This window comes from Medicago sativa, chromosome 7 (assembly GCF_051527215.1).
Source record: "Medicago sativa cultivar Bolivia chromosome 7, Bolivia_mono, whole genome shotgun sequence".
NCBI classification, from domain to species: Eukaryota; Viridiplantae; Streptophyta; class Magnoliopsida; order Fabales; family Fabaceae; genus Medicago; species Medicago sativa.
Genome location: NC_140755.1, coordinates 73,026,443 through 73,051,956, shown reverse-complemented (window position 1 = coordinate 73,051,956; position 25,514 = coordinate 73,026,443). Strand labels below are relative to the sequence as shown.

Sequence of the window (25,514 nt, the reverse complement as noted above, 5' to 3'; positions counted from 1 at the left end):
CATTCCAAACAAAAAAAAAGTTTTTTTATTCACACATGGGATGGTCCATTTGGAGAAAACCATGATTTTAGCCAGTCCAAAATGATGCATTCAGACGGAATTAGATTTTTAGAAATGGCCAGAAATAAAAATCAGCTATCAATCACTTTATATGCCATCGATGAGTAGGAAAAGAGATACCTTCACTTTGCTTTAATTTAATTTAGGCCTAAATAGATATTGGTTTGGTGGTGTTGTATCCATTTCTCAAGTTGTTCTACAAGAAGGGAAAGACAACGATTGAAAGAAAGAGAGGAACAAAGATTAAAAGCAATACACTACACTAACATAATATCTCTTAAATTCATATTATATTCACCTTTAAGCTTTCATATATTTTCAACTTAATCCTTAAACTCTTATTCATTCTATTCCCTTCCAATTTTATACAACAATTGACTATATCCACAAGCCAAATATATAGCTACTAATTCCTTCAAGAAAAATTTGAAAATGATGTTTAATTCACATGACCAAATTCATGATACATTGTACAAAATAGTCATTACATTACATTACCAAATTGAGCACAACAATGAGTTGTGTTTTGTCTAAATAGCCAACACAAGTCCAGGAAGTGACCTACGATAAAGATCACGAGGTTGACTTCTCCACAATGTCATGTTATCTTGCTTATGATCTTCCCACTTTAATGGCCTCAAATCTCTCACTACAAGCCATGTATTGAAATACTCTCTAAATTGTGTAATTAACCCATTTTTCAATGTCCAAACATGAACCCAATAAGCTTGTCCTTCCCACCCTTCAGTTATGACACAATCCCCAATTGAAGTGACACTTCTTGGCTCAAATTTGAACCCTTTTTTGTGATCTGTTTCTCCTGTTAACACCTTCATCATGTGTTGACATTGTGGTGGACCATGGAACCAATACTCAAGATCACTTGCTAGCAATTTGGCTACCATTTCCATTGTTCCTTGGCCCAAAAGTGCTTTGTAGAGAATTTCAACTATGGACTTATTTTGCATTTCAACCATAGAGTCCATCTTTTGTTGAAACTTTTTGTAAAGAAAATGCTACTTGTTGAGTTACCACTGATTTTTGCATGGCATGGAAGGTTGCAATTTATAGGGATGAATGGGAGAAGGATGCTAAAGTTCTGTGTCATTAGTTTGTTCTAGAAATTTAGCATAGACGGTTGAGATTGATTGATTTATGAGGTGAGGGATTGGATGGTAACGTTTGAAACGACAAAATGTGTCACACCACAATTATGCATATATTAAATCATAGCATATGACACTAAGTGGGAATGCATTTATGAGGAGAAATCGATGACAGCTTGTAGACTTACTGGTATGTGCATTTTTAGGGTAAAGAAGGCTTCCTTTTGTGGGGTGGAGGTGGGTGGATGGTGGACTAGTGGTGGTGTTAAAATTTTGGTTAAGTTTAACTCAACTCATATAAAACCGGTTTATAAAATAAGGATCATCCACTATTTATAAACATATTTTAAATTCATATTTCAATTATTATAAAACTTTTAACACACATATCTTCACAGAGAGGAAGAGATATTTGATGTATACCTAGTTGGTATGTCGGTGTTTCCTCCCGATGTCTGCCATTACTCCTTGCTTAGCAAAAAAAATTTTGATGTATGATTTGAGTGGTCTTACAATGTACAATCCAGTTAATGTAAAATTGACTTTGATACCATCTTACAATTTAGATTGACTTAACTCAATCTTTAAAAAATAGTAGCTACTCCTCCCTCTCCCATGATTTTTAAACTCCACTCCTGTCTTTGCGAAGAAAAAATAATATTTGTATAATTTACCCATTTTGACGTGAGAAATATGGCGTTGTTTTCATCTAGATGTGTAAGTATTCTGTGAGAATTGTATATCATATATGTGCAACTAGAGAGACTAAATTTTCGAGTTGGGTTTGACTGCAAATAATATCAAAACTTTTCATTACAAAATTTAACACTCTTGTACTTCAAGACTAAATTCGAACACAAAACCTCTCAGGACTGAATTCGAACACAAAACTTCTTCTTATACATAAAAGATCTTTTACGATGTTATCTAAGTTTTCTTGGGTCTAGATGTGTATATATGGGTGAATGTGATTTTTATGAAATAATTTGGGAAGGGGTTAAAAATAGCTCTCTTAGAAAATTAGGTAGCAAGGTGACGAATGGCTACCATTTATAAACAAACATATTTTCATATCATATCTCATGCAAAACTCTTAAATATGTTAATGGTTTACTTAGAATGACTGACCCTTTTTTGATCTTTGGTTTGTAGTTGAAGAACTCTTTTGTTTGATTCTTTAGGTATAATCTAAAAGTGTTTTGAGGTTGAATTGATGTTTTTGGAATGTAGGATGATCCTCCATTTTTTCAGCATAAGCAACTACCTCCCAAAAGCATTTGTAAGTTGAGTTGGGGACAAACAAATTTGCATTTTTCAAAAAAGTTAAACACAATTAAGTACCATAAATAAAAAATAAAGTAAAATTTATAAATACAAATATTTTAATGTGACATAAAGGGATTCATTTTATTGTCAAAAAAAATAAAATAAAGGGATTCATTTTACATTTTTATTTACATTAAATTGAGTTTAGATCATCTACATTTAGATGAAACAACGATTATTACAATAGACAGAAATGACTCAAAAGATCAATACTATTACAAGAGGGTTAAGCCACCAAAGATTCAAATCAAAATGAAATAGCAAAGTTCACATTATCTAAGCACAATCTAAGTTTCGAGGTTTGCATTTGAACAGCCAATAGTAATATTTATCAAATACGTAATTTCGATTCATGGAGGGAGTTAAAAGAGAGATCAATAGAGGCCACAGTCTCTATATTTTTTTAAATTTTATAAGATATTGTATACTTGGCCTTTTCTACACAATATATTGAGTCTTAAGTACTTAATTTTCTACTATTTTTTTTTTGTGACAAAAGGAGCAAAATTTTCAAAGCAAATTAGAAAAAGAAATAAAAACTTAATCCCCCAAGATGAGAAAGGCAGGAAATTTGGAACTAAATTAAACATTCTTAAAGAAATATACTGACTAAGAACAAACTTGGCAGGACCAGCCACTTGATTAAATTAACGAGAAACATTTTGACAACGAAAACCAGACGATAGAGAGGACATAACACCTTAACATTCGATAATAAATGATGAAAAATATGTAAAAGACTCGCATCATCTTCAATCATTTTAATGGAAAAAAGAGAATCTCTTTGTACAACGATTTAATGAAATCAATTGTTTGTCCATAAAAGGAGCATGGTAATTCCCCACAGAAGCCTTTTAACTAAGAAAAATATAAAACAAACAAGAAGATTAATTTATTATAAGAAAATGCAGGTCTTTTACATTTGATTAACAATATTAACTTTGGTCATATCTTATAATTTCTTAACTTTTTTATATAAGTCGTGCATTAGAAAATTTACTTTTTCTTTACCGAATTACTCTTTTAAGTCTGGCCCCCTAAAAGTTAACCTAACCCCTCGAATTTTTTTTACCAAAAGTTGTTTTGTTGACAAAAATAAACGACATTTATTTATTTAAGCTGATAAAGTACATCAATACAATACAAAGTCAAAGTCACTCAAAACAAAAAAAATGAATATGTGAACAAACTCATAACATCTATGTTAATATCATAAAACGGCAAAGTTCATAAATCTACAAATATGACTATGTTCTAGTCTTCTTAATATTTATTCTTTTAGATCTGCAATGTTGACGACGTCAAAATTATTGATTAGATTTGCACTTGATCGTATTTAATACCTCACTATTATCAAAAGAAACATATATTTTAATAGACTATGATAACAAAACAATTTTGAAATTTGTAAATATTAAACCTTATAAAACAATTGAAGTAAATATACTCACATGTATCATATGGATTGTCTATGATAAATTGATAATATAAGGTTTATCAAGTGTCACTATTTAAATTTATCACAATGATATCATATGGATTGTCTATGATTTGTAAAGAATTTGCTTTCATGTTAGTGAAGTGTCACTATTTGATTTTATCACAATGATATCTGAGGTGCTTCATTAATTATTCATCTCTTTATTCTAGTGTCATGATATTTTAAATATGATCACTTAAAATAAATAGAATTGACTACACAGAACAACAACAACAACAACAACAACAACAACAACAACAACATGATCCCCTCAAAAAAATGTTATGAAGATAATAAAATATACACTTTACTCCCTTAAGAACTAAATATATAGATAAAACTATACCCTCCACTTTTAAGAGACGTTTTAATTAAAATGTTCACTCAAGAATTCAATGTCTATCACATTTTTAATATATTATAATAAAAATAAATATTTTTATGATAGCAATTAACATCAAGGCACTAATTTTTTCTTCAAAAAACACCTTTAATCCAACATTAAAAAAAATCAAATTTCCTTTCTCTATAATTAACTTTGAATATTTTATTATTAACTTCATTATTTGTTAGTGTTAAATTTAATTTTATATAGCGTTTTTCCTCAGTTGTTTTAGTAAATTTTCCAAGTTATTTATTTTACCTTGTAATCCTTCATAGTGTATAATAAGGTTTAAATTATATGCTAATTATATGGTGTTATAGGAGAGGTGAGTGTAGATTTTAACATAAGAAAAGAAAGAAAATGTAATTCAGCCATTTTTAGAGGAAGAGAGTGTAATATTCTATGAAATATTTTGCATAAGAAACAAAGGAAATGTATATTTTAACATAATAAAAGATTTTCTTATGTGAAGGAGTTGTAATTTACTCAAAACAAAATTATACTTCAAAATTTTCCCTAAAGTATGTGTTTGCATATTGATTCCAACACCGGCAAAAGCAACCATAATAACACCGTCATTCCAGGAATATTAGGGGCGAAGAGTTTATTCCACCACGAGATTCCAAGATTCAACTGTATGGAACAAAGTTAATAAATTATTGCTAATTTAGCACCAAGGTTTCTTTTCTTTGTCTTTGGACCTATATTATATTGGGCACTTTTACGGTGCAGTCAAAAAATTGACTTTTTTGAAAACGTTATTTTGTTTAGCCAATATAATAATTGTTGATGCCATGTCAGCTAGTGTATTGTTGGTGGACCATTGTAAGTCTAAACTTTTTTTTATTAGAAATCAGTCCTCATAGAAAATATTAATTACTTTTGATTTATTAACTTATTTTATTTATTAATTATGTATAATTGATTTAATAAGAAAAGGCATGACAGTAAACAAAATGCAATGGCAGAAAACCGAAACGAAAGAAACATGATTCCAGCATAACAAATACAACTGCAAGCCCAGAACATCCAAAAAACTAGGTCTCTCCTCAAAACAGACATCACCAGCACCCGAACACAGCACCAGTAGGAAAACAATAGCAGCTGCCAACAATAACAACAGCCACGGCCACCCCAAACAAGCCCAAAAATGGATGTGAAGATCGATTTGATTAAGCAAGACGATTTTAGGGTTTGAGAATGTGAATTTTGGAGATGAATTTTGGAGAGAAAAAGATTTGATTAAGCGGATGCATTATGGAGAGAGACGGTTTTAGGGTTCGAGAATGTGAATTTTGGAGAAGATGAATTTTGATTAAGCAAGACAATATTGTTGGTGTTGGAGCAGATGAGTTTTGGAGAGAAAGGGATAAACAAAATCGATCTAGAAAAAAGGATGATAGGGATGATGAAAGTTGGAAAGTTTTACCCAATTTTAATGCATAAGATTTATGATTTACAAAATAAAATAATAATAAAAATGTTTAATTTTGATTTAATCAAGGACTCAATTGCAATAAATAAAGATATAATGACACATTTTATGAGCAAATGTGCAATACACCATATAATCTGACGTAGCATGGATTAAATACACAGATGCTCAATGATTGGCCATAGGGTTAACTTCACTGGAAAAATCATTATCATTACTTCACCGTAGAATTTCCATATTTATATAGAATGGTAACGAATTTGGTAGCTGTTGTTTTGATGATAGATAATGAGCTTCGGCTCATACTCTTATGTGTGTTCTTTGGGAGTCTAATGTCGAAACCATCCAAGTTTGTAAATGCATACGGTCCAACGGCTTCATAAAACTCGAGAGATTAGTGTTAGCAGTTAGATCGGAGGAGATATGATTTACACTAAAAAAATACATGTAGTACTCTTTTCAATCATTGAAAGATAACTGAACAAATTTATTGTAAATTGATAACAAACTTTGTTTTTTTGGGATAACAAACCATTACTAACATCACGATACACACAACTCATGCAAAGGAAAATGACCCCATTTGCATTTATTGCAACTCCCAATTCACAATATATATGTGGTACCACAATTGGGATGCCACTGAACCTTAGTTTAATTTTACCTCATTTTATTTTCTTCAATCATAGTTAGCAGGACCACTTAGGGTAGTTAATCCGTCGGGGTCAGATAACTATGAAGATGGCACTACCTTTTCCAGCAAATGTTTTGTCTTTGACCATTCAAATCTAATTAAACCCTATATTAATCATAATCTTATTAAGGGTGCAATTTTTATTTTTTTTGAGAAAATATTAAGGGTGCAATTGTTCTTAGTCGCATTTGTACTTGCAAGTGTTTATTCTGAATTTTTTTTCTTTGACAAATTTATTATTTGAATCATGTATTCTATTTATATGGTTTGGTTTGACATTCATTAATGAAAACATATTCTCTTTTTGGAAGGAAACCATTATAATTAGAGTTTTTCGCAGCTAATTGGATTTTCTTTTTTGGTGGTCTCTAGGGTTCGAACCCCCGGACTTTGCAGGTAAACTCACGGGGATAGCACCTAAGTGGGTTTACAAAATATGCTTGCAAGCTTCGACTTTTTAGACCAATTATGAGACTAATATTTGCTCGGATTCTAAAATCTTAGCTTGAAATTCTCTGCCTCTTTCCAAAAGTGTGTTATGCAGAAATCAAACTATGATTCTTCTTCACAAGTTCAATGTTGCTTAACCAATTGAATCACATTCATTAAGTAAATGAATATTAAATTTTACAGAAAAAAACATCAACAATTAAATTGAAACCTAGCCTCTTCACTGTTGCAGTGGAAAAATGATTTTAGCTAAAAGACTAATTAGGACTTTTCAATCTTATTTGTTAATTTCAAGACTTATGGTGAAAAAAATAATCTAATGTAGTTGTGTGAATATTCATGAATAATCAACATCTTTAAGTTAGACTTTCTTTAATTAGATCCTCTACAGCTGCAATATGGTGTTGCAGTCGTGGAAAATCCAGTTATGACCTTTTTGTATCTATAACCTAAATCAGGGCTAATGCAACATGTTTGAGAGACTCAATCATAAATCATTTATCAAATATATAGAAAATTATTCGGTAAGCAATAATTTCAAGTAAATAACAAAACAAAGGTCAAATTAAACTAGTGGTGATCATAAATTGCAACCTAGATAGGGTCCATTAAATTAAGTCCCTCATATAATTTATGTCATGGAAGGGAAACCCTTCCCTACCTTCGAATGAACTTTCTTCTGGACCATGCCAGATGACGAGCAATGTTATATCTCTAGAAAAATAACATCAAAAATTCTGCAAGAATAAAGAGCAGCAAATCACAATACATTATTTGCCACAATTCAAGGAGGTGTGGCTAAAAATAGGAAGTGAACAAATAAATATGCAATTAAAACTTGTCAGCTGTGTCTTGAAAAATTCTTGATGCTATTTTTTTAGAGAAATAGCATTTTCCCAGTCTGATATACCACTAGTACAGTTTTTCTTTTGATATAAAAAATGAATATATAGATATAATGACAATGATTCTTGATTCTATATATAGATACATGCAACCTACTATATTAGTAATTAATATCAACAGTTGGATCCAACCATTGAAACCCCTCGTGTGCATGGAGTTTGGACATTCTCCTAATCAATAATCAACCAAAGTGACCACTCATAATCATATATATAGCCCCATATAATTAAATTCAATTGACAGGACACTAGACTTTTCATGGGTGAGAATTGAGAACCAATCCAGTCTATTGTCCTTTAGCAACCAATTTATGAGACTATATATATTAATTTTCTTAGGCACTGTTTGGTAAGGCCACATAACTAGCTTATAGCTTATAGCTTATAAGCTCGTTTGACAAAATAAGTTCTGTTTGGTAACATTTTTTACAACGAGCTTATAGCTTATTTCACGAATTTCAATGAGCTTATAAGCTATTTTTCAGAAGCTACTTCAAGTAGCGTTTGAGCTTATAGCTTATAGCTTTTCATGTTTTATTCCATTTATACCCTTACCACTTTAACTAAAACCCATGTTTACCCTTTGTAATAAATAGCTATTTTAAAAAAAAGACATGTTATGTACTTATGTTTAATTAAATTTCAGATTTCATTGGCTGATAATAATTTTTTTTTTAAGAAAAGGCTGATAATAAAATTACATGCTCACTTTATGTTTTGGTTACAAAATATAGACTTGCTTTTACATAACATTTCCCTTAAAAAAAATGTTACTTTTTAGTTAAAAAAATTACGCTATGTTTTAAAAAAAAATTGTTGTCGCAATTAACTTTTTTTTAAGAGGGTCACAAGTAACTTTTGTTTAATTTTTTTTGGAAAGGTTTTGCTTAATTTTTTTTTATATAAAGTATAAAAACTAAAATAAAATAAACAGTTATTAAATTTAAAATATTTAAATTATCAAATATCTTAAATATTAATTTATAGTAGTATAAATTTTATATGAATTAATAATGTCCTTTTATGTAATTTTACATTTATCAGCTAGTTCAACCGCTATTTTTACCAAACACTTTAATTAGCTTATCAGCTATAAGCTATCAGCTAAAAGCTATTAGCTAGCTTATCAGCTAAAAGCTATCAGCTAGCTTATCAGCTAGCTTATAAGCTATCCGCTATTTTTACCAAACAGAGCCTTAGTGATAATACTATATATGCATTAATTGCAGCCATGGTATTTGCTTCTAGCTCCATTATTGGGTCAATGATCCTTAGTTAACTCACTCTTTGAGTAGACATTTGTTAGGAGGAAAAGCGCTTTCAATCCAGAGAATCTTGACTGTACAAAAAATAGATATGCCACACTTTATTGATAACAAGTTCTCACTAAGTTATTGTGTGGATACGCATACATTGAGTTCTCACTAAATATTAATTATACATATTTTGCAGAGCAAACTTAAAATAAGTTGTTTTATAGATACATTTTGAGTTCTCTAAGCAATGGGACTGCTTTCCCGCTCTTAAAAATCTGCACAATAACTAGTTGTTTTAGAAGTGCATTTAAGGCAAATACATATCATCCTCTTATTCCTGAAATGGTATTTGTTTTAGGGAAATGTTAATGAATGAGGCACTCTAAGAATTTTAGATAGACAATTTTATAGAAAATTAAGCTTTTTCAAATAATAGTTTCATAATTTGGAACCCTAGACTGTCTTTAGGGAACTTGTTTGTTTTTATTGTGAATACAACAAATTCGTTGACATCGTTTACAAAATATAGTTTCAGTCGTAGTCATCCTGAATAGCAGTGCGTAGCAGCCGACCCCAAAAGTGGGATATCATATAACAATAAGAATATGACAAATATCGGTCACCAATATTTGATTATTTTTTGGACAAATTACATGACTTATACTATAAAGCATAAACGTAACAAACTTATATATTTCTCAACAACAAAACTTATATTTAATATAAAATTAAATATAACACTCAAATCTCATGAAACATTCATATATCAAAACACCAAAAAACAAAAGACATAGGAACAAAATAAAAAAAAAACACAAAACAAGAGAAACAATAAGATAGAAGATAGAAGAGTGTGTTTCTTGGCATAGGTGAGAAGAGATAAACCATTGAAAAATGTTAGGGTTTACGAAATTCTTAAAATGCCCTAATTAAAAAAGTTTTAAAAATATTGATCAATTTAAAATTTCCTACTAAAATAAAAAATAGCAGCTGAAGCGGTCTCTATCCGCTCCGCACCGTTACAGCAGTTGAAGTGACCGCTATTTAATTTTGCGCCGCTATGACGATTACCATCGCTGTCTGTCGCCGCTACGCTATACGCAACCCCTATAGCGCCACTATTGACTACTATGGTTTCAGTCTCATTCTTCTTGAAAACACACACACACACACACACACACACACACACACACACTGTAAGACCCATAATTTAGCTGCGACTAAATTTAGGGCTTTGTATTTTGTTCTGATGTTTTCTTTGTTAATAAATGACATTTTGTCGAAAAATTATTTTGATTCCAAAACTATTATTTTGAATGGAAACTTGAAGAGCAAGTTAGTTATGTGAGGTCTATGATTGATTCACATATATTGTTTTCTATCCTGGGTGATTGAGTATGATTTTCATGATGTTTGTTAAGAATGATTATGTTTTTGTGACTTGAGTTAAGGGTGTTTTATCTTGGTTTTCGGGTGTCAAACATTGATTACGTTTGAACCTTTTTAACCTTTGATATCTCATTTTTCTTGGGAAGGGAAAAAATAAGCAAAACCCTTGAGAATCGAGGTCCGGAAGTTGTTTTCGTTACGGGAAGGTATTAGGCACCCATAACGACTATAGTATCCTATAGGAACCGTCTTTACTTTCTACGCGCGCGCTTTATTTTTAAATGCTATTTGGAAAATGATATTTACACCTAAGGGTTTACTAAGTGAAGAATTGGAGGGAGAAGAAAATGTTGGAATTTTTATTTTATTTGAATTGAATGAATTTTGATTCCTTGCCTACGTACCCTTTTAAGGGATCAAATCCACCGTAGTTCTCTTCAAAAATTGTTTTTGTTTTTGTTGGTTGATTTTAAGTTTGAAAATGGAATTTTGAAGAATGGAGATTGAGAGGCCTTAAAGGCATGAGACTTGTGAAATTGTGAGGTTTGATTAGTGATTTTGGAAAGAAAGTCAAGTATGATTAAAATTCATTAAGATTTGATTAAGAAAATAAAAGGAAAATACAATGGGATTTTGATCCCAAGGTTTATTTAGAAAATGATTTGGGTGATATTGTTCATGTTTATTTGGAAAAATGATTTTTTCTAAGTGTAAATCCTAGGCATTCATCTAAACATTCAATCCTAAACATACATCTAAACATGCATAACCTTAGCATATACCTAAAGATATCTATGTGATGTGTGTGCATGTGTCGGTGCTTGTGTCAGTGTACATCATTAGAGTCCATAGTCCTTTACACCATTGGCCTAGATACATTCTATGGTCTTGCAAGAATTTAAAAGCATAAGAAAAATATTACAAAATCCCTAAGCTTTACATTCTAAGTATTAGTATAGGAATTAAAGTGCAAGAAATGGAACTAAAATGGAAGAATGAAGTATGCTTATGGAGTGTATGAGACATGAAACACAAGGAAATGGTTAGTGGCACATGGTAATATCAAGAGAAATAAAGCAAGAAAAATGCTATAACAAAAGCATAGAAAACAACACAAACTAAAGCCAAAATAGGTGCAAAACATGACTAAAATTTACTCATAAAATGCAAGAATCATATGACCTATAATTCTCATATTCCAACATATTTTCCAAAGATTTAGAATCAGGCTTTAGAATGAGAATTAAAGCAACATGATGAACTTGACATTTTTAAAGTAAACTTAGGCATATTTGCATTATTTATTCACAAATGTAACTTGTAAACCAAGCAACTAATCAAGACTCACACACAAGCATCACAATTATGTACAAACAGTAGCCAAAGATTCATAGAATCATATAACATGTATATCAACCAATCTTCAAGAACATAAAATGGAATTGAGCAATTTTTAGAGGTTTTTTCACATAAAATCAAGAAGTAATGCAAGGAAATGTGATAATATTTTTTTAACAAAATTTTCAGTAAACAAAATGCATGAAAACATTAAAAAAATAACTAGAAATGTACATGAATTTTTTTAGAATTTTTAAGGGATTTTTAAGCTCAAGAACATATAAAACTTCACTAATTTTAACAAAAATAGTAAACAATTAACAAGAAAAATACCACACATATTTTTAATCAAGATTTAACACATAACAACATCACAAAAATGCCAAGAAAATGATCAAGAACATATAGAAATTTTTTTAGGAATTTTATAGGATTTTTAGACTCAAAAATATAAGAAATTCACAAATTTTTGACAAAAAAGGTAAACAAAATAACAAGAAATACTACATATATTTTCCTCAAGTTTTGACACAAAAAAAAAAAAACATCACAAAAAGGTCAAGAAAAATATCAAGGACATATGAAAAATTTTATGGAATTTTTAAAGGATTTTTTTTTTTGAGACAGGGGTGCAATTGCCAAACATAGCGTGTAAAATAGCACAAATACAAGGAAGAGGAAATCTGCAGAAGAATACAACCCAAGCCCAAAGGTTTGAGTTGGATCTGGGTGATCCAACTGCTTTACAGCCCTCAGATCAACCCAGCTTCTTCTCAAACCCTAGATCCAAGGGACTACATCGCGCAGAGCATAGTAACACACGGCAGGTATACGGCAACAAACAACCACGTACGTACACGTCATACAGATCAAGATCCAACAGTCCACAAAGCCAGAGAGCACAGTGATAAGCATACACAGGCACGCATGGTAACAGACAGTATATAAGCATGTAGATAGAGAAAATCCACACAACACTCAAGCCACCCTCTCTCTAAAACGTAAATAGAGAGAGAAGCTCTGCAGATACACTTCTCCTTCTCCGACTTCCACTTCTTCTTCCGGCGCGGCGGCCGGTTCACCTTTCGGTGTCGTCGCCGTCGCCGAAAAACTTTCCAGCCTCAGATCTTAAAATTTTTTATAGTTTTGAAACCGTTTTTTACTTTTAAATCCAAATCCGAGCTTAGTTTTTGAACATGGAGGTCGGAGAAGTGTAGATCTAAGGTTTACTATATATAAAAAAAAAGACGAAAATAAAGGGAAAGAAAAGAAGAGAAGATTACCTCTCTTGATGTGCCTTTTCTTCACGTCGTCGTTTCGATTCGAGTACTTCTTGCTTCGATCTGCAACAGCTTCTCTCCCTCTTGTTCGGTTCACAATTCGAATCTGGTTTTGGAAGCTTGTTGAGCGTTCGTTCTTGATGAGAATTCAGTTTGGTTTCGTATCCCTCTGATTCACTTGGTTCACGTGTTCGTCACTGTTACGAACGGTTTGAATCGATGAATTTGATGTTTTTGTTGCTGGATTCGCGTATGAACAGTGAGAACAATGAACGGATGAGTTCTTGAGGTTTGTGATGAACAAATGCGATGGTTTTTGTGATGAATCCGGACGGATTTGTCTATTTCTGGAGGTTGAAGATGATGAATGTTCAAGAATGTTCTTGAAGATTCATGAAATTTTCTGTGATTTTTGTGGAGTTTGATCCGAATTGAAGAGAGAGAGAGAAAAGAAAATTTGTTTGTGATGATGTGTACTGTAATGAATGGATCTGTGATGATTTGGCCTGTGACTGGGCTTTTATAGCTGACACATGTGATGTTCTGGACCAATAACAATCTGCCACGTGGACTGGACTTGTAACAAACTTTTGGACTAATCTGCAATTAACTAAAAATAAAGGACTAAAATGCAAAAATAGCAAAAGGACTAAAAATGTAATTAAAATAAAATTGGTAAAAAATGTAGTGTGAAATGACCAAAATGCCCCTAGGGACTAGAACGACTCAAATGCAATTTTAAAATGGTTTTTGACATGGAATTAAAGCAAGAGTTTATGCAAGCAAAATTAAAAGACTCAGAGACATTTTTTTAGAAATTAAACAGAGTCTTAACACATGAAAAGACTAAAATGCCCCTAGGGGCTAAACTGACTCAAAATGACTTCAAGATGCAATTTTTGGAATGGATTTTGACATGGAATTGAAATAAAGACTTATTCAAACCATTTGAAAAGACTCAAACAATTTTTAAGGACTAAAATGAGTTTGGATGCAGGAAATGACTAAAATACTCTTTTTCATGAATTTTGCAAATAATATTGAAATAAGATGCAGAGAAAGATGCAATTAATCAGAGACAATTTCAAATGACTTAAAATGAAAGAAAAGAGGAATTGAGCTAGTATTTTTAGGTCCAAAATTAGGGTATAACAGCTGCCCCTATTTAAGTTTCTTTGTCCGGAGAGTCAAGAGACGGAGTCTTTGATTTGACGGGACGAAGATACTTAAATATTAACATTTGCACTGTTTTTGGACATAAAAATACGCTCTTAGATTTTCAAAATATGAATGTCATGCAACGTTTTGATTATGAATGCAAGACAAACGAACTGGAGTCTAACAGAGCATGTCATATCATTGGGGATTTAGGTAGACGAACCAGGGAACAAAAGATAGGTACAAGCTGTTCTTTGGATCGAACTAGCCACTTGACCATGAGATACAAGCAAGAGGTGAGTACAAGCTGTTCTTTGGATCGAACTTGCTACTTGACTGGGAATAGAGACACAAGATAGGCACAAGCTGTTCTTAGGATCGAACCTGTCACTTGACCGGAAACATGGACGTATAGGAAGATACAAGCTGTTCTTTGGATCGAACTTGTCGCTTGATTGAGAATGTAAACAGATAGTCAGGTACAAACTATTCTTTGGATCGAACTTGCTGTTTGACCTAGAAATATAGACAAAAGACTGATACAAGATGTTCTTTGGGATCGAACTTGCAGCTTGATCAATATCACAACATGTAAGTTGGTACAAACTGTTCTTTGGATCGAACTTGTCGTTTGACTGATAACAAAACATAAGCAGGGTACAAACTGTTCTTTGGATCGAACTCGTCGTTTGTCCGGGAATCATAGGCATATAAGTAGGTACAAGCTGTTCTTTGGATCGAACTAGCTACTTGACCTATAACAAGATACAAATTGGAAGTTTGATTTGAAAAGGTACAGATTGAGAGTAAGTTGACATTGACTTGGTTTGAAAATAGACATGACCATTTTTGTTGGCCCAAAAGCAAATTGAGAGTGGATTAACATTGACAAAGACATTGAATTGAATATTTGAGATTGAAAATTGAGATTAATCAGAGACATAGACATAGACATTGAATTGAGAGTTGAAATTGAATTGAATTAGAGATTGAGATTGAGTTGAATTGGAAATTGAAACTGAGCTAAATTGATATTGAGATTGGATTGAAAATTGGGATTGAATTGAGTTTGACAGTTGAAATTGAATTGAATTGAAATTGAGATTGGATTGAAATTGGAGATTGAGTTGAATTTGAAAGTGAGGATTGAGTTGAATTGAAAGTTGAGATTGGGAATGCAACATGTATGTATGGTATAACAAGATTATTAAATGTATGAGCACATAAAATGCATGATTATGCATGTATGAATGCTTGAAATGCATGATTGGTTTGTAGTTTGACAGAGAAGTTTCACAGAGACAGACAAAACATTGGAAGATTGGACACGTAGTGGCTCGTGCTATAACATATTCATGTGGAAATCCTCTTTGGAGAGACCGTCGTTGAAAGACGTATCAAAACCCTGGCTGAGGGCAATAAAAATTGTAGAGGAGGGACCCTTGGAAGATTCTTTGATACAGGTCGCCGTTGTTAGGCATGTCAGTGCTGGGTAAACATTGGATGTTCGCATCTGTGGTCAATGCTTTTCATTCTTTCATTCTTCAATCCCATTTTTGCCTGAACCGCCCTTTCGGGTTTTCGATTCACCGGGAATAAATTCTTTTCACTGCCCCATTTTTGCCTGAATTACCTTCATAGGTTGTCAATCAGCGGGGTGCTCATTTTTGCCTAAGCCGCCCTTTCGGGTTTTCAACTTAGCAAGCTTTTCATTTGCATTTTTCAATTTTCATTCTGTTTTTCATTCTTGCCATTGACCACAGATCATCCTGGGGAGTAACCTGCTCGTAACATGTATTGAAATAGACATTGACACTCATTTATTCATGCATGTTTCACTGGAATGTACCCTATTGCTCAGGTTTGCTTTCAAAATAGACAAAAGATTTTTCAATTTTCAAAAAATGTTTGTTTCAGACGTTGACACTATCAAATAGAAAGAAAATATTTTGTATATAGCATTGAAGATAGAAAGAAAGTAGAGTTTCAAACAACAGTACAGGCTCAAATTGATGTAGAAGAGTGAGAGTCAGCCAAAGGCATGACTTCACGGATTTACAAAGCTTGGAAAATGATAATTTTATTGGTTGGTGGTACATTGAACACGATGACCGCTACATTTCATAGAAATTTTGAATTCACCAGTGCAGAAGCTTCTGATGAAGACAATCATTGACAGCTGCAGATGCCCCAAGGGGTGGTGGTGGTTTGCCAGATATAGTTACTTGTCTTTCATTGTTAACCTCATTTTTGCATGAACCGCCCTTTTGGGTTTTTGGCTCATCGAGGCGCTCATTTTTGCCTGAGTTGCGTACAATCTCAGCGAGCTTTTTCATATTCATTTTTTTTTGTCCCTAACTTTTGCCTGGATAGCCCTTTCGGGTTTTCGATCCACCGGGAAGCGCGTTTTTGCCTAGGCCGCCCTTTCAGGTTTTCGACCTACCACGCTGTTCTTTTCTTTTTAGACAAAGTATTTCTTGACTATATCGGCATTAACAAGATTTGGGAGTTCAACACCATCCATGTGTGTAAGAATCAAAGCACCACCAGAGAAAGCTTTCTTGACAACATAAGGACCTTCATAGTTAGGTGTCCACTTGCCCCTTGGGTCGGGTTGCTGACTTATCCTTCTTTTCAATACAAGTTCGCCTTCCTTGAATTCTCGAGGTCGAACTTTCTTGTCAAAAGCATTCTTCATTCGTACTTGATACAACTGTCCATGAGCCATAACATCCATACGTTTCTCTTCAATCAAGTTCAACTGATCATACCGACTTTGACACCATTCAGCCTCAGTTAGTTTTGCTTCCATGATCACTCGAAGAGACGGAATCTCCACTTCCAGAGGGAGAACTGATTCCATACCATATACCAGAGAGAAAGGGGTTGCCCCGATTGAACTGCGCACTGTAGTACGGTAACCATGCAAGGCAAAAGGTAGCATCTCGTGCCAGTCTTTGTAAGTAGTGACCATCTTCTGAACAATCTTCTTGATATTCTTGTTAGCGGCCTCAACTGCACCATTCATCTGAGGTCTATAAGGAGAAGAGTTGTCATGTTCGATCTTGAATTCTTCCAATAAAGCCTGCATCATGCTATTATTCAGATTGGAACCATTGTCAGTGATGATCTTGTTGGGAACACCATATCGACAGATGATGTTGTTCTTGATAAACTTCACTACCACTTGCTTGGTCACATTGGCATAGGAAGCAGCTTCAACCCATTTGGTGAAATAGTCAATTGCCACTAGAATGAAACGATGTCCATTGGAAGCTTTTGGTTCAATTCTTCCGATCATGTCAATGCCCCACATAGAGAAAGGCCATGGGGAAGAGATAACATTGAGGGCATGTGGAGGCACATGAATCTTGTCAGCATAAATTTGACACTTGTGGCATCTCTTAGCATGTTTGTGGCAGTCACGCTCCATAGTTATCCAGTAATAGCCGGCTCTTAGCAGTTTTCTTGACATAGTGTGACCTGTAGCATGGGTCCCAAAGGTACCGTCATGTACATCATGCATCAATTTCTCAGCTTCTTGTTTATCAACACATCTCAATAAGACCATGTCATAGTTCCTCTTGTATAGAATTTCTCCGTCCAGAAGGAATTTGCTAGCCCATCTTCTCAAGGTCTTTTTATCCCTGTTGGAAGCACCAGGTGGATATTCATGGCTCTGCAAGAACTGTTTGATGTTATAATACCAAGGTTTTCTATCATTCACATCTTCATCAGTTGGATCTGTAATATTTTCAATAGTAAACACATGAGCGGGTCTATCAAGACGCTGCACTTTGATTACGGGCACGTCATTCCAGTGATTCACACGAAACATAGAAGACAAAGTAGCAAGAGCATCAGCCATCTGGTTTTCATCCCGAGGGATGTGGTGCAGTTCAACCTTGGTAAAGTATGTCAACAGACGTCTTGCATAGTCACGGTAAGGGATCAGCTTCTCATGATGAGTCTCCCATTGACCCTTTATCTGATTAATAACAAGTGCAGAATCTCCATAGATGTCAAGATGCTTAATTCTCAGGTCAACGGCTTCTTCAATGCCCAAGATGCATGCTTCATATTCAGCTATGTTGTTCGTGCATTCAAAAGTTATTCGAGCAGTGAAAGGAATGTGGTGCCCTTGCGGAGTTACAATAATGGCCACAATTCCTTTACCATAAGCATTGACAGCACCATCAAACACCAATCCCCACTTGCTATTGGATCTGGTCCTTCATTGATCGGTGGTTCTTCACAGTCTTTCGCTTTCAAATACATAATCTCTTCATCAGGGAAATCAAACTTAATCGACTGGTAATCATCAAGAGGTTGACAAGCAAGATGCTCAGCAAGGATACTTCCTTTGATTGCTTTCTGAGCTTTATACACGATATCATATTCAGACAACAACATTTGCCAACGCGCAATCCTTCCAGTAACAGCAGGCTTCTCAAAGATGTACTTGATTGGATCCATTCAGGATATCAACCAAGTTGTATGATTCACCATATAATGACGCAGGCGTTTGGCAGCCCAGGCTAAAGCACAACAAGTCTTTTCAAGCATTGTATACCGAGTCTCACAGTCGGTGAACTTCTTGCTCAGATAGTAGATATCATGTTCTTTCTTTCCAGTCTCGTCTTGTTGACCGAGGACACAACCCACAGAATCATCTAACACTGACAGATACATAATCAAAGGCCTTCCTTCCACTGGCGGGACAAGGATAGGTGGTTCCAACAGGTATTCTTTAATGCTATCAAAAGCTTCCTGGCATTCATCATTCCATACAACAGGCTGATTCTTTCTGAGCAGCTTAAAAATTGGTCCGCAGGTAGTAGTCATGTGAGATATGAATCTTGAAATATAATTCAGGCGTTCGAGGAAACCTCTGACTTGCTTTTCAGTTTGAGGGGCCGGCATCTCTCTGATGGCTTGGACTTTGTCAGGATCAACTTCAATGCCTCTCTGGCTGACAATGAAGCCTAGCAACTTTCCAGATCTTACACCAAACGTGCACTTGTTGGGATTCAACCGCAGCTTGTACTTTCTCAATCTTTCAAACATCTTTTTCAAATACACAATATGCTGCTCTTCATCACTTGATTTCACGATCATATCATCAACGTATACTTCGATTTCTTTGTGAATCATATCATGAAACAGAGTTGTCATGCCCCTCTGATACGTTGCACCAGCATTTATCAAGCCGAACGGCATCACTTTATAACAGAACGTTCCCCATGGAGTGATGAAGGACGTCTTTTCTCTATCTTCCGGTGACATCCGTATCTGGTTATAACCAGAGAAACCATCCATAAAAGAAAACACTTTAGACTGAGCAGTACTGTCAACAAGCACATCAATATGAGGCAATGGGAAGTTATCTTTCAGACTGGCTTTATTCAGATCTCTGTAATCAACACACATTCAAACTTTCCCATCTTTCTTTGGTACTGGTACAATGTTGGCAATCCACTCAGGATATTCAGCTGTCATCAGGAAACCCGCATCAATTTGCTTTTGCACCTCAGCCTTGATCTTAAGAGCCATATCTGGATGAGACCTTCTCAATTTCTGTTTGACAGGAGGACATTCAGGTCTTGTCGGTATCCGATGTTCCACAATGTTGGGATCTAGACCTGGCATATCTTCATAGGACCATGCAAAGACATCTGGATAATCATGGAGAAGCTGAGTAATCTTCTTTTTCACTTCTGGCTCGAGTGCAGCACCGATCTTGATCTCTCGCTTGTTTTCTTCAGTACCCAGGTTGACAAGCTCAATTTCTTCTTGGTGAGGCTGAATGGCTCTCCTTTCTTGCTCAAGCAGTCGGGTGATCTCATACGGTATCCCTTCATCATCTTCCTCATCTTCAGCTTCATATACAGGGAATTCAAAATTTGGAGGAACCATAGGGTCACTGTGTTCAACAGGTTTATTGTGGTTCAATCTGCATAATATGATTGGGATGATTTTAGAAAAATGTTTTTCATGCAGATTTTTGAAATTAATAAGAAAATACAGATGTTTTGGTTTTTTCTGGCATTACCATTATTTCCAAGAAAAAGGCACTAAAAAGTAAAAAACAAAGAGTCACGGAAAAGACGACAACTTTTATTGATAACGGCAATGCCGAAACAAACATGCCCTTACAATGATATCACTTTCGCCTTGGGCAGAGCGAAAGGATTGTTATTTTGAAAACAAAAAAAAACACGAGCAACAAGACACATTACATGGAAGCATGCATGACTAAAGGAACATCAATGGCCTCCCAATTTCTCACAGTGCCTCCTGGTATAACAAATGTAGGCACATAACTACTTTCAGCAGCATCTTCAGCAATAACATTGATGAACCCAGCACTATAGAAAGTTCCTGTTGAAATGCCTGAGGTCGGGGAGAAACCAAGGCCCTCTTTACGCTTGTTTTCCAAAATCTGTATCACTTTGCCCCAGCCAGCAGCCTGTCCTTCTTGAACAGCTTTCTGGGCGTCTTTCAATGAAGCCATACTAGCACTAGCCCTCCGGGGTTCTGCACCTTCAACAGTCAAGCCTTGAAATGACGTCCCTTCAGCGGACCCTGCTTCAACACAAGAGAAAGATGACACTTGACTAACCAGATACGCTTCTTCACCATGTACAGTGACAAGCTTACCATTCCTCACAAACTTGAGCTTCTGATGCAGAGTAGAAGTTACTGCCCCAGCGTCATGAATCCATGGTCTTCCGAGGAGACAACTGTAAGAAGCATTGATGTCCATGACTTGGAAAGTAATCTGAAATGTCTCAGGACCAATGGTAATCAGTAGATCCACCTCTCTAAGAACATCTTTGCGAGATCCATCGAAAGCCTTAACCAAATAGCTACTTCCCCTTAGGGAAATTCCATGATGACTTAACTGTCTCAGTGTAGACTCAGGCATTACATTTAAGGATGATCCAGTGTCCACCAGCACATTGGATATCATGTCAGACTTACAGTGCACCGAGATATGCAAAGCCAAGTTGTGGTGTTTCCCCGCTTCGGGGAGCTCATCATCACCAAACCCCAAGTTATTGCAAGCAGTAATGTTACCCACTATTCCGTCGAACTGATCCACAGAGACTTCATGATCAACATAGGCCTGTTCCAGTACTTTCATCAACACTTTCCTGTGAGCTTCTGAGCTCAGGAGCAGAGACAAGATGGATATCTTTGACGGAGTTTGCAGCAGCTGGTCAACAATCTTATAATCGCTCTTTTTAATAAGCCTCAGAATTTCATCCAGATTAGACTCTTCAATAGATTGGCCTGTTGGGCCGGCGTTCTTGTCAACAGGAGGAGCAACTGGTGGAGTTATTGTAGCAACAGGTGTAACCACCTTCTTCCGGAACAAGGGTGGACGGACTTTTCCGCTTCTCAGAGCTGTAATTTCTCCAGCAACATTATCAACCGTAGCTGGGGATACCGGAGGTACTTCCACCCCATTCTCAATCGTAGTTGCATCATACTTGTAAGGGATTGCCTTAGTAGAAGCATAAGATACTGGACCAGGTAACCTGATCACCAAAGGTTCAACATCCCCGGTCTGAGATGCACTTTTAGCAGGAGAATCATGAAACACTGGCACAATCACGCAAACATCACTGGCAATCAAGTGCTTGTCATCCATCAGGCTCTGTATATCATCTCGCACCACACAACACACCATAGGATTTTGAAGACATTCTGAACAAGAAGCATGATCGTGATTGAACAAAGAATCCTGGCAAAGTTTGACATGTATTGGCACCAAAGGAGTAACAACATTACGGACATTCAACATGGGAGCCTCTCTAGGAACAGGAACTCTTTCGAAAGCTTCAATCATGTTAACAGCAGCATGATTTGGAAGTGGATTGTCGAGAACATGAGGAACCTTCAACATCGTGGCCTTGAGCGCCCTGATGAAATTCACATGTGAGATCCTGTCGGAACCTGGGAGGCAATGGTGTAGGCGGAGGCTTGCCTGGTCTGGTGACACAGTGGCCCTTAGCAAGCAGAGTTGGGAACAGATCAGCATACCACATTGGTATTGGTGGGAAATAAGTCTTGGGCCGAGGACCCTATTGTTGCTGCTGTTGCTGTTGAGCAGGAGGCTGCTGTTCTACTTGCTGAGCGATGGCGTTAACGGGCACGGGTGGTTGACCCGGTGGCAGAGAATATTGCTGGTAGAATGGTGGGAAGAAAGGATGTTGAGAGTACTGCATGTATTGGTAGGGCAGGGGTAACTGAGCAGCAGCTGTGGACTGGTTACCAGATACCATCCCTACTTCGGATTCTTTCTTCTTATGGTGGCCATTACCATACTTCTTAGGTGCGCTAGCTGAAGACTCACCCTTTTCGAGAACAATGATACCCTCTCTGACAGCCTCCTCTAGACGAGTTCCCATAGTAACCATGTCGGAGAAATTATTCGGAGCAGAGACTATCATTCTTTCAACAGATTCCTTCTTCAAAGTCTTCAGGAACGTCTGTGTTAATTCTTCCTCATCAAGCCGAGGAGACACACGGGCAGCTGCCCCTCGCCATCTCTGAGCATATTCACGGAATGTTTCACCCGTCTTCTGAGACAAAGACTTAAGGGAATCCCTATTTGGTTTCAAGCGGGTATTAAACTCGTAATGATTTTCAAAAGCAGCAGCAAGTTCCTCAAAAGTATGGATATTGTCTTTGCTTAAACCAGTATACCAGTCTGCCGCATCTTCCATCAAGCTATCCTGAAAGCAGTGAATCATCAGTGCATCATTATCTGCGTAGTTGGCCATCTTTCGGACGTACCGAATGACATGGCTCTGTGGACAAGAAGTTCCATTGTATTTGTCAAAATCTGGCACTTTGAACTTCTTAGGAACCTCAAATCGGGATACCAAGCATAGATCACGAGCTTTAGCAGAAACACCGTTCCCACGGCTAGCTTTGACCTCACGGAGTTCTCCAGCCAATTCTCTTAACTGTCTCCTCATAGCTTCCATTATAGGATCTTGTCCACGCGGAGTATCAACATCAATTACCTGTTGCACAGTGTGTACAACAGGGTCGGTAACAACAGTAGTTACTTGAGGCATAGAAGTAGGTGTAGTAGCAAAAGTTGTCACGGGAATCTGTCCCTGATTGCCAATACCAGAGATACCAGCCGCAGTGTTAGGAGCATAGAAAGCTGAGAGTCCGTAAGGGCGTCCATTGGGCATAACAAACCGAGCATCAGACATTACAGTAGACAGTGGGATAGATGGAAATATTTCAGTCGAAGCTGGGACAGATGTGGCTGGTTGTTCTTGTGCAGCCATCATAGTGGACATAGCGTCATGAGCCTTAGCCAAGTCTTCTTTCATAGCAGCCAATTCGGCACGGAGCTGAGCATTTTCTTCTTCAAAGTTAGCCATGTTTCTTCTCTTGTACAATCTTGTTTGATGAACTCTATCTGGTTGGTAAACCTTACAAGCACGAGCCACTTTTCAGACTGCGGCGGAAAAAACCAGGAGGCAATGAGCACGAGAGAAGTCTTTTGTGACCAATGAATGCGCATGATGCATGAGATGTGTTAATGCATATGCAAAAAGACTTTTTTTGTGTTATCGAAGGGTTTTAGACAAATTAGAAATTTGTAAACATTACCAAACAACTGAAACATCAAAACCAGACAAAATAAACAAGCATCACAAAGTCTTACAAAATAATTCCCTTTGAAATACTAAGCCAAGGGATAGACTTTGAAATGTAAAACAACATAAACAACTGGAAATAACAACGGGAAACGGAAATCCTCAAACATAGGAAGTGGAAGCATCATCCTCAGTCTCAGACCCAGACTCATAGCTGCAGTATCGGGCATAAAAATTACGGGCCCCCCTAGCCCTCTTGGAGTCCCTCATAAGCATCCTATCCTTTTCTTCAATTTCTTTCCTAGCTTTAGCCAACTCTTTCTTCAGTGTGAACACCTCATGAGTCTTCTGCTCATCTTTTCCATCTAAAGTCATAATTAAGTTCTCAGCCTCATAATATCTAGTCCTCCACTGATGCTTCTCCCGACTCTCCATAGCTAGATGCTCCTGATACACCTCCTGAGTAGGTGGTAGTAGAGGCAAAGGCATAGTTGGAATGGATGCAGACACATATCTCATGGCGGGGTAAGGCATACCAATCTTCTCTGCTTGGCTTATCACCGGACCTTACACCCATATGCTTCACCTCTTTCTTTCGAAGCTTGGACCAAGCCTCTATGAAATCTTCTCTTATTCTTGTGGGTGCATTGGAGTAGTGGAAGAAATAAGGAGATGTAGCAAGATTGATGGGCTTTTCTTTCATTGGGAAACCAAATTGTCGCAAGGCGAGCTCCGGGTTATAGTTGATTCCACCTCGGGTACCAAGAAAAGGTACATTAAGAAATTTCCCACCACCGAAGATGATTTCCTGACTCTAGAAGCTGGAGTGAGCCAAACCACTTCATTAGGAGTGAGAGCCATGATCCTCTGTGAAATAGACCAATTCTCTGGATTATCATGGAAAGACTTCGGAAGGTGCAAAATAAACCACCTATAGAGAAGAGGTACACAACAAAGAATGTATCCACGACCCTTGCCGGATCGATCGTGAATAGCATGGTATGTGTCAGCTAGCAAAGTAGGAACCGGATTCTTGGAGTGGAAGATCATAATAGCATTCATATCCACGAAGTCATCGAGATTTGGAAAGAGAATAAGCCCATAGATGAGGAGTGCAAGAATAGCTTCAAGAGTGTCTTGACAAGTGGTGTTGAGGTTGGCTTTCTCAAGTAGATACTTTGTAGTGAACCATCGGATGTGAGCCTTAGTGACAAGATTCTTGGAGACATCGGTGGTCTTGAGATAGAGATCCTTAGCAATAACCAATGGAGTAGGAGGATTCTCCAGTCCCGCGAAAGGTACCCCCTTAGCAATAGATAGACCCATCAAGCAAGAATAAGCCTCTAAAGTGGGCACTAACTGAAAATCGGGAAAAGTGAAGCACCGATAGTCCTGATCATAGAATTGCACTAGAGTGTGCACAAGCTTCTCATCCACATTAGTCTGGAGAATAGTAAGTAAGGCCCCGTAACGATGTCGGAAACCAGTCGGATCCTCGATCTTGAGTGCCAAACCTCTCAAACTAGCCAAATCCACGTCCTTGAACTTGTAGGACTTAGTCTTCCCCATTCCTGCAATGTTTAAAAATTCAATTTGTCTAAGCCCTTCAATAAATGCATGGAA

General features: G+C 36.1%; 1 protein-coding gene across 1 annotated transcript; it reads right to left on the bottom strand.

Annotated features, from left to right (window-relative positions):
- Positions 1-375: 375 nt before the first annotated feature.
- LOC146908275 (senescence associated gene 20-like) lies at positions 376-1,103 on the bottom strand. Its single transcript, XM_085727903.1, has one exon. The coding sequence runs from the start codon at positions 1,044-1,046 to the stop codon at positions 591-593; it is 456 nt and encodes a 151-aa protein (XP_085584029.1). The 5' UTR covers positions 1,047-1,103; the 3' UTR covers positions 376-590.
- Between the last annotated feature and the right edge of the window lie 24,411 nt (positions 1,104-25,514).

Excerpts from the sequence above, each read along its gene's own strand:
- LOC146908275 (XM_085727903.1), bottom strand. The coding sequence starts at position 1,046 with ATGGACTCTATGGTTGAAATGCAAAATAAGTCCATAGTTGAAATTCTC.